Below are 14390 nucleotides of genomic sequence, written 5' to 3'. Positions count from 1 at the left end.
GATGCACATAAAGGATGGGCTGAATCTCTACATCAGTGCTCTGTGGAGAACTCTGCTGATTCTGAGGCACCTTTGACAAATCCTTAAACAGCTTGTGAGCATGCATTCATGTTTGTGTATGTGGGAGAGAGAGAGAGAAAATGTGTGTATGTATTCTCGGGATCTGTTACCCTATTACTGATGTAATACTAAGCTCCCTTCCCTTTCCCAAGTCCCAGGGATCCCACAAAGCCAGTTGCCATCCACTGGACGCCAGCTCCTGTGTGTCAGAGTAGAACTGTGCTCCAGCAGGTTTTTCAGAAGCAGGTTACCAGACCTTTATTCCAAGGCACTTCTGGGTAGATGCAAATTACCAACCTTTGGTTAGCAGCCAAGTATGCCAATTATTTGCATAACCGAGGGACTTCAGACCTCACATACTACTATAAAATGGGCTTTCTTCTCCTTTTATACAGGTCCGTCTTCTATTTCCTCAGTAGCCTCTGTGTCCAGGGTACTGTGTTAGGAGCAGTTGGGTAGAGGAAGAAGTCTGAGAAACAGGATTCTCTGTCCTCAAAGAACTTCTAGCATAAGAAAAAAGAGCTTATCATTTATTGCTCCCCAAGTTCAGATAGCATACTCATTCCCTCTCTGGATCCTCACCGTAAGTCCAAGCGACAGGTACTGCTATCATTCCTATTTTACTTTGGTAAGCTGAGGCAGAGAGAGATGCAATAACTTCTTCCCCCTTGTCACACGTAACTTCATCTGTGAGGAAGTCAGGATTTGGATCCAGGATTTAATTCCATGGCTCTAATGTGCATGCTCTTTACCTCTTTATGGACAACAACATACACTTGGCAGTGTGTGCTAAGGTCCAAATGGCACAGGCCATAAATGCTGAAAGAGATGGTCACCAGAGGCCGGCTCATCAGGAAAGGCTAGGGAGAGAGGTCTGAGGTGACCCTCCGAGTGACCAGGATGTAAAGCTGAGAGGCCGCCTCTCCGGGTGGACAGATTTGCCAGTCAGATTAATGTAGATGTTGGTTGCTCTTCAACTGACACAAAGAGACGAGTGAGCATCCAGACTAGAGAGAAGATGGAAGGAGAAGATCCCAGTGGCCACCTGAATAGAGAAAATGCCCACCCCATCTAAAACACATTGACCCCAAGTCCTCATGTTATTAGGCACAGCTAGGTTAGGGTGAGGAGAGGCAGATAGAGAGGCCCAGAGAAGGTGAAATCCAAACTGACTATAGCTTGAAAGATATCTTTTCCAAATGTCCATTGAGACAAAGTGAATTGCTGAAAGCTGGAATCTTGGTGTGGCTCTGTGGGATAAGCACTGGTCTGCTAATAGCAAGGTCGGTGGTTCAGACCCACCAGCTGCTTCTTGGTAACTCTATATAGGATCACTTGATGGCACTAAGCAACAGCTACCTAATTTAGAAGTCCCTAGGTTAGTACAAGTGGTTCAGGGCTCCACAACTACTAACCAAAAGATTGGTGGTTCGAATCCTAAAGGCTTCTCAGAAGCAGGATCCACTTCTGAAAGATCACAACCCCTGAAAACCGTGTGGAGTGCAGTTCTACTCTGAAACACATGGGGTCGCCATGGGTCAGAGTTAACTTGAAGGCAATGGGTTTGGTTTTGCCTTATCTACTTCACCCAGAGGCAGAGCCAAAGCTCTAAGTCAGGCCTTCTTACTGCCAGTGCTGCTCTTTTCACTGCCTCGTGTTGCTTTTAAAATGAAATGTATCTTCCCCATATTGGCCACCATGTTTCTTTGGAACAGGGAAGATTAATCTAATTGATTGTATATTCTGATGGTGTTCGGGGTCAGATTCTCCCTCCAAAAAAGGAAGAAAGACAGAACCCTTGTAATAGGCTAGGGAGTGGAGTGCCAGATATAATTACTTAATTAAGATATAATCAGTGGGAAATTGTGATTACAGGGGAATCATTCACTGCAGAGAATGTTTTGTAAGTTGATTGGTCACATGTCTGATCACACCCCTTCTTGACTTTTCCATGCTGAGCACAGAAGATGCTGAAGCATTGTTCTCTCAAACATCCTAACTTGACACCTACCTTTGTTTCTGGGGTTTTCAGTTGTTGTTAGCTGCTGTCAAGTTGGCCCTCAACTCATGGCAACAGAATGAGAGGTTGGGATCCAAAGAATTTTCGTTGAAGGGTTTTTGGAAGTAAATCACCAGGCCTTTCTTCCTAGTTCATCTTAGATCCCCTGGATCTAAGCATCATAGCAACACTCCAGCCTCCACTGACAGATGGGTGGAGTCTACACAGGAAATCTGTTGTCAGGAATCCCACATGGAAGGTGAGAACTCTACCACTGAACCACTCTAAGCCCTCTTTTAGAACTGCCAGATATTCAAAGGGTTGCGGCTAAGACAAAACAGAAGTCTGTGGGGTGGGAAGAGCCTGAAGGGAAAGATGAATGGAAGAGATCAATTCATAGTGGAGCCAGGAGAAGTCTCAAGAGTATCTGACTTAGATACTCCTGTGGTGCTACCCAGATCTGACCAGCCTTTCAAACCTAACCCCATTCACTTCACCTGAAAAATGTTGGCTCCCCTTACAAAAATACATTTCAAGTTACTTTTCCTTTCAAATTCAAATTTTCGGGGGGGGGAGGGGACGGGGGAAACCCATTTTACTCCCAGAAGCAATAATTGTTATGGTGCTCAGACAGAGCTTGCTTTAAATCTACAGAGACTGAGGAGGGAGAGGGCCCTTTCTCGTTGGTCCCCTTTAGTTATTTTCTTTCAACTCTGTACTCTTTCATGAGCTAGACTCCCCACCACCACCACCACCACCCTTAACTCTTATTTTAACCAAAGCAGGGGAAAACCTGTCTAGAATCAGTCTCAAGAACTAATGGCCAGACTTGAAGTCTTCAAGAGTGGATATGAAAAAGACCCACTGTTAATCCTTAGCTCCTGAAGTAAGATAATAGGAACGGCTTTAAAATTTTCTTCAAAGGGAAATTTGTCCTGGAAAAAATAGCCAAAATTTACAAGTCCTGATTGCCTCAACTTTCTTCCAATCTCATGAACATGTGAACATTTTTCTTCGGACATGCAATTTACACACCCCAGACTCCACCCTGCTACCTATCTCCCCGCCCCCCATATGTTATTGTTGAGTGCTGTCAAGTCAATTCCGACCCATTGTGACCGTGTATAGAGTTTCTGAGAAGCAGCTGGTGAGCTTGAACCACTGACCTTGCAGTTCAAATGGCTTTGCAGTCTGGCACATTGACCCACAGCACCACACCAGGACTCCCTGCCCCCCATATACACATGCTCAAATTTCACTTTGTAAATATTCTGCTTAGTCTATAAAATTTATTCTATAAAGCAGACTTCACTGAAAACATGATCTTTGTTGTAGTTGTTAAGTGCTGTCGAGTTGGTTTTGACTCATAGTGACACTGTATAGGGTTTATGAGGAGCAACTGGTGGGTTTGAAACACTAACTTTGTGGTTAGCAGACCAGTGTTTATCCTACAGTGCCATACCAGTTAGTGTTGTGAATTCTGTTGGGACCCGTGTTCTCCATGTTTTTAAAAGTGTGTGTTGCCTCTTTTCTTACTCCATGTTGAAATAAACATTACAGAGTTTGGGGTGGCACAGGGATTGGTGAGTAGGCTCATTTCATTGGGAGTATATTTGGAATCGATGACCACATGTTTCAGGGGAATACTCAGTTGGAGTACTATATGCAGGCATGGATACCTCAGGTGCTATGTCCTTTGGGATTAGAAAAGAATGTGCTTGTCTTTCACTCTAAGCAGCGTTGTCTGGTCAGAGAAGGACCTGGTCAAGGGCACGTTCTTGTCACTGAAGCTTATTGGCCCAATGTCAGGAGCTGGAGATCAGGCAGGACCATCCTGTAGCCTAAAATGACCCATCATTTCCCAGACAAGGTAGAGGCTGGGCCACATCCTGAATGCTGAGGAGGTAGTAAACCATCCCAGTATCACTAAGCGTGTGTGTGTGTACCTATACTGAGCTGATCTGTTAACCTTCACACCAGGGTTTTTAAGACCCAATGGGTTTTCAATAAAAGATGTTAGCTGATAAATGGTCTTTCGTGTGATTCCTGCCTCCCCCCAGGGCTTCCGTGACCAGGAGGACGTTTGGACACAGTGGCATTGCAGTGCATACGTGGTATGCATGTCCAGCATTAATCAAGTCTATCTGGGCTATGGCCATTAGCCAACACCAGTTCTATCTGGACAGAAAGCAGAGCAAGGTAAGGCCTCCCTGGGCTGGGAGGGGCACCATGGTGACCACACCTTTCACCAAGCCGTTAGCTCACTTACCAGTGTCTGAATCTCATAGCTGGAGGATGGAGAATTGGACGGGTAAGGAAGGCTTTATGTCCCTTGCTCTGAGATGCACGCAGGTGCGTACTTGCCTTTTAGGTGGGAGGAATGAGATAAGTTCTTCAGGATGCCAAATCCCATGAATCCTGCTCAGAGGCATTAGACCCCACCCCTGCTGGAGCTGTCCAGGGTCTGTTGAGGGATTCTGTCCATACTTTCTGAACCACAGGAAGCTATCCTAGGAGTAAACAGTCAAATCCGTTTTGGAGTTTAAATCATAGCAGATTATATTATTTAAAAAAAAAAGGGAAAAAACAAAAAACAAGCCACAGTTCTCAACTAATAGACACCACCTAACTGTTTAGGGTAATTGATCTGAACCCTCCAGGCTTTTCCAACTGCCAACTCCATTTTTTTTAAAAAAATGCAAAACTGGGAAAGTAAAAAAAAACAAAACAAAAAAAACCAGTTTCCCTAAGGTAGTTCTGGAGCCTGGGGCCTTGGTAAACAGTCATCGTCTGTGGGAGATTTTACCCACCCCCAGCACAGACACACGGCTGCATCTTCTGGTGGGTGGGAGAATGACGTCTTCTTGGTTCACACACAGCTTATATCAACACTCAGTACCCTCTTCCTACTGCCTTGTCTCTTAGCCTTCTCTTTCCTTCTCCCCACACACCCCTCCCATTCATTCTCCCTGAGGTAAAACGCCAAATCAAGATGGGCCATGCACCTTTCTCAGGATCCTGCTGGCTTTCTGGGTAGTGGAAACACAGAATGAGACAAACCTTAGCAGCCAGGCTAGCAGCCAGCCACCACCTTAGCAGCCAGCCACCACCACTGAGGCGTTTCTCCTGTGGTGTGAGCTCCCTGGAGGAGACAGCAGGACCCAGGCTGACTGGACCCAAGAGTCATAGGCTGGGTGCCCTCTTGGGCTCTTGGGGCCTTCCTGTTTGCTGTATTTTCTTTTTGGGTGGAGTTGTCCTTTCCTGGGCATTGAGGAAAATTGGAGGAGAAGGTTGGTGTCAAGAGAGAGTAAGAGGAAGATAGTTAGAAAAGAGGGGAAGAAGAAATGAAGCCAGGATTCACGTGGCAATAGGGTTTTAAATCAAGGCTGTTCACACCTGTTTTTGTAACACATTCTCTCTTTTACTGAGTCATCTTCCTGACCCATATTTTGGTCATTATTTGGGTGAATAAATCCAGATAGAATATTTTTGTGGTTAGAAGAGGGCATTTTCAGCTCTCCTGGTAATGATGGGCATTGGCACAGGAATGTGAAGTCAGATTAGATCAAAGGAAACCGGGCCAAAGTGTTTTGACTCATGCTTCAGAGTATAGATTTTGGGTGGGTGTCAACATTTTGGTCTCCAGTGGTGGGAGCTAGAGATCCAAACCTTAAAATGGTTAAGGAGTCCTGGTCCCACGATGACAAGTGCTTAGCTATTTACTTACCAGCAGCTCCATAGAAGAAAGGTGTGGCAGTGTGCTTTCATAAAGATTTGCAGATTTGCAAACACTATGGGGACAGTTCTATTCTACGGCACACACTCTAACATTATGGGGCACCGTGACTATGAGTCTACATCGGCTGATGGCCACGGAGGTTTTTGGATTTATTGTTCAGTGGTGGATGTCAAGGGGCAGATAGCCTAGCAGTCTTCCTGAAGCCCAGTGTCAGTTGGTCAAACCCCACACACACTGGATACCACAATTTTGAAAGAAGGAAAGAAAGTGTATTTGGCCCAAAGGCAGTACAATGTTAACTGTAGGCACTGTTTGAGTTCCTCCTCCGTACTGTAGTTTTAAGTAGAGTCTCTTTGTGGCTGTTCTTGGGAATCTTTAGCCCCTTTATTTAAAATGGTATTACTCTGTTTTGTTGTCGATGTGGTTCCAACCCATAGTGACCCTGCATAGGGTTTCCAAGGAGCTGCCAACCTTGCAGTCCAAACCTACCTTTCAGGCCAGTGCATTATCCTGATGTGCCACACTAGGACTCCTTACACTGTTTTGTTAAGTGCTGTCAAGTCGGTTCCAACTCATAGCAACCCTGCATAGGGTTTCTGAGTAGTAGTTGTTGAGTTTGAACCGCCAACCTTGCAGTTCGAACTGATCTTGAGGTGGAGTGCTTGTTCTATGGCGCCACACCAGGAGTCCTTTATTCTGTTTGTTGTTGTTGTTAAGTGCTGTTGAATTGGCTCTGACCCATAGCCACCCCTGTATAGGGTTTTAGAGGAGTGGCTAGGTGAACTTGAACCTCCAACCTTGTGGTTCAAACTGACTTTGCAGTCCGGTCCATTAACCCACAGTGCCACACCAGGACTAGCTTTAATTCAACAGGCTTACAGGTCAACCCACAGATAAAACTAGTTAACCTCAACATTTTTAATAACAAAAAATATCTTTTAAGAGACTAAACCAAATTTCCACAACAATAGGGAACTTGGGCTGCACACCCTCTCAATAGTCACTGGGAGAGAGAAGAAAATACACTCCCAGCAATTGGAACACTTTCCCCCAGGGCATCTGGAATGCTTACCAAGGCTCCAGAGTCCTTTTCCTGAAGGAACCAATTTCTGAAGGAACCTACAGTAGCAGGTGGGGTACAAGTTCCCATACTTGGAAGCTGGAAGGCTCTGCTTTCCAGCTCTCTGTCCTGGGCAAGTCTTCCACTGCTTGTGCTTTGCTCTCCCAGTTCGAGAACAAGAAAGGACATTCCTGACCTATATTACTGATAGGTTAAATGACAGTGTTTTGAAATTGCCCTAAGGAATAGGTGTTGCCAATTTGGTGTGAAGCTGTGGGTTACTGCGCTGGACTGCAAAGTCGGTTTGAACTTATCAGATGCTCCTCAGAAACCCTATACTGGGTTACGAATTGGGCTGGTAACCTTATGGTCAGCGGTTCGAAACTACCAGCCGCTCCGCGGGAGAAAGATGAGGCTTTCTACTCCCGTAAAGATTTACACCCTTGGAAACCCTGTACAGGGTCGCTATGGGTCGGAACCGACTCGATGGCACTTAACAACAACAACAATGAGTTGGAACCGACTTAATGGCACTTAACAACCACAACATCTTGTGATTTTTTTCCTTCTTAATCTAATATACTATTCCCTAGACCATACATAAGGAACTCTGGTAGCGTAGTGGTTACAAATCAGGCTGAGAACCACAAGGTCAGCAGTTCGAAACTACCAGTTGTTCTGTGGCAGATAAGGTGTTCTGCTCCTGTAAAGATTTTCAGCCTCGAAAACCCTGTACAGGGTCGCTAAGAGTTGGAACCAACTCCATGGCACATAACCAGCCAGACAGACAATACATAAAGGTTGTTGCTGTTGATTCCATCTTATAGTGACCCAAAATAGGGTTTCCAAGGCCTTAAATCTTTGAGAGAGTAGAAAGCCTCATCTGTCTCCCATGGAGTGGCCAGTGGGCTCAAACCACCGACCTCATGGTTTATGGTCCAGTGCTTATCCTACAGAGCCACCGAGCTTCCATAAAGGCTACGTTCTCTAAAAAGTCCCTAAATTAAGTCAGAGGCAATAATTTAAAAAAAAAAAAATTCCCATAGGAACTGCATTAAAACACATTTAGTTTCTGGAATGTCGGTCTTTATATAAGGGTGTTGAGAGCCATCTCCGGTGGGCAGACTGGTCTCTAGGTGAGTGAAGGTTGGCTGACAGGCCTGCAAGGAAAAGCTTCAGACTATTTCTGAACAGCCGGTGTTGGCTGGCATACTGGCCATTGCTTCACACTCTACTGTATAGTGACGTGCCAACCATTCCTTTCTCTGAAGTGCCTCAGCAAAGCCCAGGCCTCACAAGTGATGTTTATCAACTCCAGAGAGACAAGTGCGGTCTAGTGGTTTGAGTCAGCAAGCGGGGTGGCCAAGAAGTCTCATGTTCCTTCTTTGGCACTTGGTTCTTTTTTTCTACCTAGGTCATTGTGCAAATCATTTTAGAAAACCAATCTCTCTGTCTCTCTCTGTCCGCTTGTCTCACTTCATCAGCTCCCCAAACATTTCCATCAGAACTGTCACTAAGGACCCAAGTGCAACGGTCAGTTTCTTTCCTATTGCTCATTCAGAATGAGAGGCCGTGCAAGCATCAGTGATAATTGGTGACTTACCATAGCATTCACATATAACAGAGCCCACATAAAAACATTCATACCCACATATAATGGGAATAGCTGGCACAAGAAGGGGCCAGGGGGGAGCACGTCCTATAGTTTGCAAAGAGGGGGTCGTGTGGTTGCAAAAAACATGTAATATGTCTATTATTTGCATAATCACGTGGTATATATACTGTCTCTAAAGATCAGAAATGTTGTCAGCTGGATCCCAGCCTCCTTTGTAGTCCAGAGCCAAGAGATGGTTTGTAGACTTTAGAGAAGAATATTTGAAAGCTCAAATCACTCAGAGTAAACATTAACCACGTATCCTCTGAAGTCAAGGCGGGGACTTTTGAATTGGTGCCCAATCCAAAGCTCTTTTTCTCTTCTTAATATTTCATTCTCTCTCTCTCTCTCTCTTGCTCTCTTTTTCCCTGATCCAGTCTGATACTTTTCTTTCCAACTAAAATCCAAAGCAAAGTTGAAAGCATATAAGGGGACAATTGAGCCATGTTCATAGAAGAGCAGTAATCTTTAAACTGAGTAGAGTTCTAAAGGGCAAGTTCCCCACAGCAAGACTTGCAGATATCTTCTGGGTAGGCCAAAGACTTGACTTTGCAAGGTGAAAATCCCCCTTCAACACTCATGACATTTACATTCCAGAGAGAATTAGGAGTTTCCTAAAGCTTCCAAGAATCTAATCTCCTTTGGAAAGCAGATCTGTTACTCCTTCTCCATATGTGTGGTTTCTGGCATCCGAGATTGGTATGTATGGAAGGAGGTGAGGATAGGGTAGAAGGCAGGTCTCCACACTATCAGCCATCAATCTAACCTCATTTAGCAAATTACTAACCAGGCCCTAATTTATATCCTAACCCTATCCCAATCCTAATGGCTTTAGCATATGTTCTTTTCATCCCTCTTTATCAGGTCTCTGTGAAGTGGGTTTTCACATCTCCATTTCACAAGCAGGAATCTGAGGATCAGAGAGGTTAAGAGTAGATCTTGCCCAGGGTCCAACAATGATTAGATGGAAAGAGCCAAGTGTCTAATCTAGGTCTTTCTGACTTCAAAGCCTGGGCCCTTCATCACTCTGTTGTATTGGACTTCATGAGTTATTATTACATAACTATAAAGGTGGGGAGGGGGCTCCTTTCTATGAAAGCATTGGCCTTGGTAAAAGGTTAGTGCTGAAAGAAAGGAAGTAGTGGATTGTGTTTGCTATGCTTGCTGGGAGTGTAAAGCTCAACCAGATGGGTGCTGTTGCTGTACTGTTGTTGTTGTTGTTAAGTGCCGTCGAGTTGGTTTCGACCCATAGCGACCCTGTACAGGGTTTCCGAGTATCAACATGAAATACAAAGCCCTTCCTGATTTCTGCTCTAGTCAGAATACTGAGAGGGCCTGGAAGCTGAGATTTATCTCATGAACAAGGAAGCCCTCTTTTGAAGTTGGCCTAGTTCTGAGTGTATGGGGGAAAGTTGAGGTCAGAAAGGAGGCACTAAGTAAAGGGAGGACCAGGGGTGAAGAGGAAGCCAGTTCATAGCCAGGTCAACAAAACAAGCAAAAACATGGGGCTTTTCTTCTGTGCCTCCAACGTGGATGGTATTCACGTGAGGAAAGTACACAGTAGTTGGAAGTCATTGCCATTCCCTAATGGTAACAACAGCATCTAGGCCAGAGAAAGGGCAAAGGCACAGTAGACTGTGCTGAGCATCTGAGGGCAGCTGGGCACTCAGGAGCACTGTAAATAATGCAGTCCTGGTGTGGCGCTGTGGGTTAATGCACTGGACTGCGAGGTCGATTCGAACCGCAAGGTCTGCAGTTCAAGCTCACCAGCTGCTCCTTGGAAACCCTATATAGGGTCACTATGAGTCGGAACTGACTCGATGGCACTTAACAACAACAATAAAGACTACCCAATAAGCAAGGTAAGAATACGCTTACTTGTGCATACTTACTAATCTTCAGGGAACAATTCCACATTTTTCAAATCAAAGATTCTGCTTCTAGGTATGGCTAGCATCTCTCTCTCAATCCCACAGTATCAAAGCGTCTGCAAATTTACAATCCCTGACAGGGATGTAAGCAAGGTAAGCTAGGTTTGTTTGTACTTATTGAACAGTATGACATGTTTTTTCATGTGAAATGATCCACTACAGATTAGTAAATTAGCATAAGTAAGCCCGTGCTTATAACCATATTTATTGGGCAATCCGCCCCTAGACATACCCCTTCATGGCCTTGGTAATCTACCCCTGCACCTATCTATTCTCTGGTAGCATAGTGGTTATGAATTGGGCTGGTAACCTCAAGATCGGTAGTTCAAAACTACCAGCTGTTGTGCGGGAGAAAGATGAGACTTTCTGCTCCCGTAAACATTTACAGCCTCAGGAACCCTGTGCAGGGTCACTGTGAGTTGGAACTGACTTCACAGTACTTAACAACAACAATGTGTGGAAAAGACCTTGTGGTTGTTATTTAGTGCCATGGAGTTGATTTCAACTCCTAGCGACCAATTGCGACAAAGGAGAACGCCCTGTAGAGTTTCATAGACTGGAGGGCCTAGGTCTGGTGGCCTAAGTCTTCCTTCTCAGAGAAGCTGGGTGGGTTAGAACTGCCAGCCTTTCAGTTGAAGCCACACACTTAGCTCCTCGAGCAGCATGGGAAGCGACTGGAAAAGTCTGTGACCTTGAACTTGTCCTGTCCTATTTCTGGGCTTAGCCAGTGGCCACGGAATGACAGATTAGCAAGTGTGTTACTGACTAACATTTGTTGTTGTTTTCACAACATCCATGATATAGGTGAAGTCTTTAAATGCTTTTGCAGACGTTGATTTCCTGGGATGGGGGGTGGTAACTAAAACAAATGTGAAGTGTAAGAATGCAAATAACTTTTCACTTACCTGAAGGCAAGGACTTAAATTAGTAAACACAGACAATTAGTCTTAAGAATGTAATTGTACGTACAGAATTCTTTTTGGATTATCCTGACCTGCTGTGATTACTAGTCCAAATTAAGCCAACTAATAAGTGCATTTCTCATACTTCGGACATACTGTCAGGAGGGACCAGTTGCCAGAAAAGGATATCATGTTTGGTAAGGTGGAGGGTCAGAGAAAAAGAGGAAGAACCCCAACGAGATGGACTGACAAAGTGTCAGCATCAAAGAGCTCAAACGTAGTAACAATTGTGAGATTATCTCAGGACCAGGACCGTGCAGTGTTTTGTTCTGTTATGCATAGTGTTGCTATGAGTCAGTACCGACTGGATGACCCCTAACAACAATAGGTGGAATAAAAGGAAAGGAATTTTAACTACGGTATATAAAGATTTTGACTCAGACTTTTAGTTGTAAGCACTGGGCTGCTAACAGAAGTCAGAGATTCAAACCCACCAGCTGCACCAAGGGTCGCTCTGAGTCAGAACCAATTCAACAGCAGTTAGCGGCAACAGTGAAGCAGACTGTGAGTCTTTATGGGAGCAGGCAGTTCTACTCTGCCCTATAGGGTAGCTGTGAGTGGGGATCGATTCAATGGCAGCGTGTTTGTCTTGGGTTTTGGTATGTATCAGGCAGAAAGGGGAAGAGAGAAAAGGAGAGTCCAGAAGGGAAGGAAGGGACCTCCTTTTGACTCTAACAAAACCTTGGATGGTAGGTAATTTCCCGAGTTTGTAACTGGGAAAAATGAAGGCTCCCTGGGAGGACCTCATGCTGTTCAGATCAGGACCTACCTACCCCTGACCTTTCACTCCCAGCCCTGGCTTTTCCACACTGTACTCTACACCTGTGATAGGCACACAATAGTTGTTACCTGGGCCTACTAATGAACCGCGTATGTTCTTACCGAGTGTATTGGTGATAAGTGACACAGCCTAAAAGGGCTGCACCTCAGGGAAGGAGGTGTACGCACTAGATACAGGCAGGACAAACAGGCAAGGAATTCCTGTTATCTCTCGCAGGTTCCCTTGATAACCCATTGCTTTTGTGATTCCAGTCCAAGATCCATGCCGCAAGAAGTCTGAGTGAGATTGCCATTGATCTGACCGAAACGGGCACTCTGAAGACCTCGAAGCTGGCCAACATGGGGAGCAAAGGGAAGATCATCAGCGGCAGCAGTGGGAGTCTCCTGTCCTCAGGTAAGCTCAGGTTTGGTTCCATTAAAGAAGGAATGACTTCCTGAGGCATCTGCGCAGGCTCAGCCAGAAGCTGGCTTTGGGTCCAAGACCAGGGTCTGGGCCAAATGGGAATCTGAAAACTGCCCGAAGAACCAAAGGGTGGAGGGCAGAGGAGGAGAAAGAATCAGCAGACCCACACGGGAAAGGATTTCTGGTCCCATATAACTCTCCTTAGATACACTCAAGAGCATTTCTGAAGGCATTGGCTGCCCATCAGGAATGTCTTCTCCAAGTATGACTCACCTGTGTATCAGTAAAGGAGAATTATGCTAATGAAGGGGCTAAGGTGGGGTGGGGGGCGTGGTGCTGAGAGACACTTCACTCTATTCCCAGGAGGATTTCTCAAGACTTTTAAAAGCACAGGGTACTCTTGATAGTTTAGGAAATGAGAGGCCTGCTGTCACCTCACGTGGTGTCCTGGTTAAGCATATTTTGAAACCCAGAGTGAAAGGCTCTAGTTCTACTTCTGGGAGCCTGAGGGGAAGGGGGTGTTTGCAGGGGCAGATCGAGCTGACTTCAAGAACAGTGATGCCATTCATTGAAATGGCAGAGAAAAGAGCAGGCTTGAGGAGGGAGACAATAAATGTTTGAAATGTTAGAAAAGTTAACTAATTAAGGTTATTTCACAGGCCATGTGGTAAATGCCTGTCCTTGGGAACTATATAGCCTTGCCTCTGCACTGTGAGAACAAAGCGAGCAGCTTTTTTAAAAAAAAGTTACCATGGAGTTGACTGTAACTCATGATAAGCTCATGTGCATCAGAGTAAGACTGTGCTTCGTAGAGTTTTCAAGGGTTGATTTATTTTGGAAGTACATCCCCAGGCCTTTCTTCCAATATAACTGTGGTGGACTTGAATCTCGGCAACCTTTCAGTTAGCAAGAAGCACATTAACCTTTTGTCCAGAATGCCAACAAGTCTGTATCCTACCTCATGTTCCAGAATAATTTTTGTTACTATATATAGGGACTAGAACCCTGATGTGGCACTGTAGAATAAGCACTGAACTGCTAATTGAAAGGTCGGTGGTTCAAACCTACTAACCACTCTCAGAAACCCTATACAGGGTTGTTATGAGTCGGTACCAACTAGATGGCAAACAGCAACAAGATACAGTGATTAAAAACAACAGAGTCCAGGAGGTGGGGTGCTGGACTGCTAACCGCAAAGGTTGCTGGGAGTCAGAACTAACTCGATGGCAGTTAACAACAAAAAGAACAAGAAATAGAAGAGGGAAAGAAGCATGAAGTGGTCTAGTTAGCTTTGGGGTTGGTGTGCTCCAGTTGTAGCCAGGAAAAGATATAAAATGAAAAGGTTCCCCTCCTGGACTGTGGGTTCTCCATGAACCTAATAGCTTCCACTCAGAGCCTTTCACTTGCTCAGTGCTTTCCAAGGCTTTGGGAGGGGCCCTAGCAATGCTCATACAGTCTGTGAAATTTGTTTAGTCGATATATTTTATATTCTTTTTCTTAAACTGTTGTTAGCTGCTAATTGGCCCTCAGCTCATGACAACCCCATGCACGACACAACTAAACACTGCCTGGTCTCATATTGGATTGTTGCGATCCACAATGTTTGCCTTGGCTTATTTTCGTTCTTCCTTTTTTTTTTAAAAAAAAAAAAACGTTTTATTGTGAAATGAATGAGTAGATCAGCAGTTTTACATTCAGCAAATCATATACTTGGTGTTATCTCAGTTGCACTCCCTACAATGTAACATCACTTATCCCTGTTCATCCCTGTGTTTCTTCTTTCCATTCCTCCTTTCCCCACC

The 14390-nt window shown here is 44.9% G+C and overlaps 1 protein-coding gene across 1 annotated transcript in view; it reads left to right on the top strand.

Moving 5' to 3' along the window:
- The window catches only part of FRMD4A (FERM domain containing 4A), a 422369-nt gene that overhangs the window by 357175 nt on the left and 50804 nt on the right, over positions 1–14390 (top strand). Inside the window, exons 13-14 of the mRNA XM_006872593.1 lie at positions 4120–4258; positions 12438–12579. Of these exons, the coding sequence (XP_006872655.1) occupies positions 4120–4258; positions 12438–12579 (281 nt within the window). The remainder of the gene's footprint in view (positions 1–4119; positions 4259–12437; positions 12580–14390) is intronic.

Source organism: Chrysochloris asiatica, unplaced genomic scaffold (assembly GCF_000296735.1).
Source record: "Chrysochloris asiatica unplaced genomic scaffold, ChrAsi1.0 scaffold00206, whole genome shotgun sequence".
In the NCBI taxonomy this organism is placed as follows: domain Eukaryota; kingdom Metazoa; phylum Chordata; class Mammalia; order Afrosoricida; family Chrysochloridae; genus Chrysochloris; species Chrysochloris asiatica.
The sequence above is the reverse complement of the archived record's forward strand: the minus strand, read 5'-3'. Positions and strand labels throughout refer to the sequence as shown.